This window comes from Halyomorpha halys, unplaced genomic scaffold, assembly GCF_000696795.3.
Source record: "Halyomorpha halys isolate HHAL.00 unplaced genomic scaffold, Hhal_1.1 Scaffold1172.1, whole genome shotgun sequence".
NCBI lineage: Eukaryota > Metazoa > Arthropoda > Insecta > Hemiptera > Pentatomidae > Halyomorpha > Halyomorpha halys.
The window spans coordinates 26276-29213 of record NW_027111196.1 but is presented as its reverse complement, the minus strand read 5'-3'; the positions used below and the strand labels follow the sequence as shown (position 1 = coordinate 29213).

General features: G+C 29.5%; 1 protein-coding gene across 1 annotated transcript in view; it reads left to right on the top strand.

Moving 5' to 3' along the window:
- LOC136796216 (dual 3',5'-cyclic-AMP and -GMP phosphodiesterase 11A-like) overlaps positions 1-2938 on the top strand; it is a gene marked incomplete at its 3' end in the record, with an annotated part of 204020 nt that overhangs the window by 178189 nt on the left and 22893 nt on the right. Inside the window, 2 exon segments of the mRNA XM_067049267.1 lie at positions 1997-2099; positions 2483-2748. Of these exon segments, the coding sequence (XP_066905368.1) occupies positions 2037-2099; positions 2483-2748 (329 nt within the window).

Here is a 2938-nt window from a genome sequence, read left to right as displayed (position 1 = left end):
TATATAATATAAATAGAATAGAATAATGTAGAATTTATCTTATCTCTACTTCATCAACATGAAAAACTTGAGAAATATGCAAGATAAATGAGAAAAATCTGAGATAACATGCTCTGTTTGAATTATTCATAAGATATAATCCAGGTATTAATATTAGGTCGATAAGCCATGTAAGACAGGTGAAAAATTGGCTCCCTCTTGGTGTCTAAAGCCTTGACATGTGTGATGTAATATCTCAGGCGTCATAATTTTTATATTAAAAAATAATTCATTGTTTCATTAAATTAAAACAATAAATCCGTAGGCCAGCCTGTGTTTTTTCGATACAGTAACACCTAGTTTAATTTTCCAAAGGATATACTAGTATTTTCGTTTATACTGGAATTTCCTGTTTACTCATACCTACCTATATATGAAATATAAAGTAAGGGAATGTATTGCAATAGTGAATAATCACAAATCCGAATAATCTACTGAAATACCCATTTAAAGTTCTTTTTAGTCCGAATAATCATGTCTTATAAAATGGTTTGTACGTGTGTGCATGTGTATGTTGTGAATGTACGTCTCTGGGCAGACTAATGACGTTCCTCTGTGATTTGCTTATTATATCTTGTATTTTTGTCTGGAATTTTATGTAATATAAAATAAAGTAAATAATTATCATGTTAAGCTAGATTATCTCTGTAATATTCCCATTTCTGAATTCTTACTAACTTAACGCCTCATAAGCCAAGGTTTAATTACAATAAAAATTTAATTAAAGCTTTATGCTCAGGAAAGAGTTCTCCATTAATGACTTTTATCCCACTAGGTGACTTTTTTTACTTCCCTTTGAATGTATTTTTCACTTTTTTTTTCATTTCATTCTCTTTAGCTCTAATTAGTTTCATTTCAATTTTATATACGGCATTAATTTAGTCTACAATGGAGAGCTTTGCTGATGTAGGTAGAAATAATTATAATATTAAAAGTTTTTATGATTTGCTTAATGAATGTTTGTAATAGTTACTATAAATTTAAGTAATGACAAAATTATTGTTTTGGTTTCATTTACTATCGTTATAATTCAAGCGAAGTTCGTAAAATATATATCTGTATATTTTTATTCGTAACCAAAAAAAAAAAACTGTAGCTATTATATTTTTTCTTTTTGAATTTTAAAACTGTCTTAAGATTTTAATAGATATTAATTTACATAATCTATAATTATTTACTATAAATTATTATCAATTTTAGGATCTGTTAGGTGAAATTTTAATTTATACACTTAAGGTTAGGCAATAGAAGGTTAATCACTTAAATATCATATACTATTTAAACCGTTAAATTTTATTTATTTTTTTTAGGAATTTATAAATTGTGAACCTACGGCACATCCTGTCATTTTCCTTTGATTTAATAAAATTCTGTTCATCTCTGTGGAAAAGCTAAACATTTAGCGATCTAGGACTTTATTTGAAAAATTCATAGTTTAGAACATATCATTATTTACCTTACCAAGGCTCAACCTTTCACATTCTATTCACCATTCTCTAACGCTTTGAAAATTTTACCTCGGACTGATACAGAATAATCATGAGGTTCTCTCAACATAAATCTAGTCCACACCATCACAACCTAGCAGCAGTAATTAGCTGAATTATGTATGGATATTTGCGAGTACATTTCATTTTTTTTGAAAAGTTTGTCAATCATCTTTCGAATATCAACCCAGAATAAATAGGGATATTTAAAATAGCTTATTTAATCCTTTCACAATCAATAAAAAATGCCATGACGGTATGGCGTAGGTATTTATGTCATGTTAAAAAATTCTTATCAATTTAAGTATTCTAAACTTCTTAATGTAATCAGCTGTTCAGTCTTAGCCTCTTTAGAACCGGCCTTGTTTTGCAAAAAATATTATTTATGCATTATTTAATTTAAAGTAATATTGCTAATATTTCGATTTCAACTTATTTATTTATTATATTTATTATAATATCTGTTTCAGATTTATTATGGAGAAATCTGTGTGGCCTCGTGGCTAAAATATGACGCAGTTACGGTGGAGTGAAGTTGAAGAATGGCTCGATGCCCATCCTGATTTATTCCAAGTGAGTACATAATATATATTATCTTTATTTTTTTTCTTTTCGGGTTCTGCAACTGTCACAGTTGAATTCTAATGTTTAAACGCGTTTCTTTCATAACATAAGTTTAATTCAACAATTTAATTGTTTATACAGAAAACATTTGGATGGATGAATCTTTTAAATTAGCTCCTTTTTCCTCTGGGTTTTGGAATAATCTCATATTTAATTACAACTTACACACTTTACGGGTTATCATAAACGGAAAAATATTTTTACCTATCCTTTTTCTCATTACAATAAATGTTCCTCAGTTTATTTAGTATTTTTTAAGTGGTTGACCATGTTATATGGAACTATGTTAGTACGTCTCATAAGAAAATTGATGTGCATATCAATTGTTTCAGGATTATTTCTTGCGTAAAACAGATATCGGGGCGATCAACGCATGGTTGGTAGCCCATGGGTTCCTGACGATCCAGGACTATGCCAGGAGAGGTTCAGTGAGTCCTCAGGCAGGCGATGAAACAAATGGGCAGAAGAAATCGAGAAGGTGCCTCCGTCATGAGTTTGCCCGGAGTAAGTCTAGATCAGTCTTCAGGACACACGAGGTCGTACCTCCAATCAATGCCATACCGACCAGCAGAAGGTCTTCCCTCAAGGATATGAGAAAGTAAGTAGGCCTCTTTTTTTTTTTTTTTTTTTTTTTCAATTATGCATTTTAGCTAATTTAATTGATTTCTAAATTGAGTTTTTTTTTCTACGGATTTGAATAGTAAATCATTAAAAGTTAAAGAAAACATCGCTTGAGCTAATTTTTGACAGTTTAATCTTTATAAAGGCATAAACCGCCCAAAACTTAT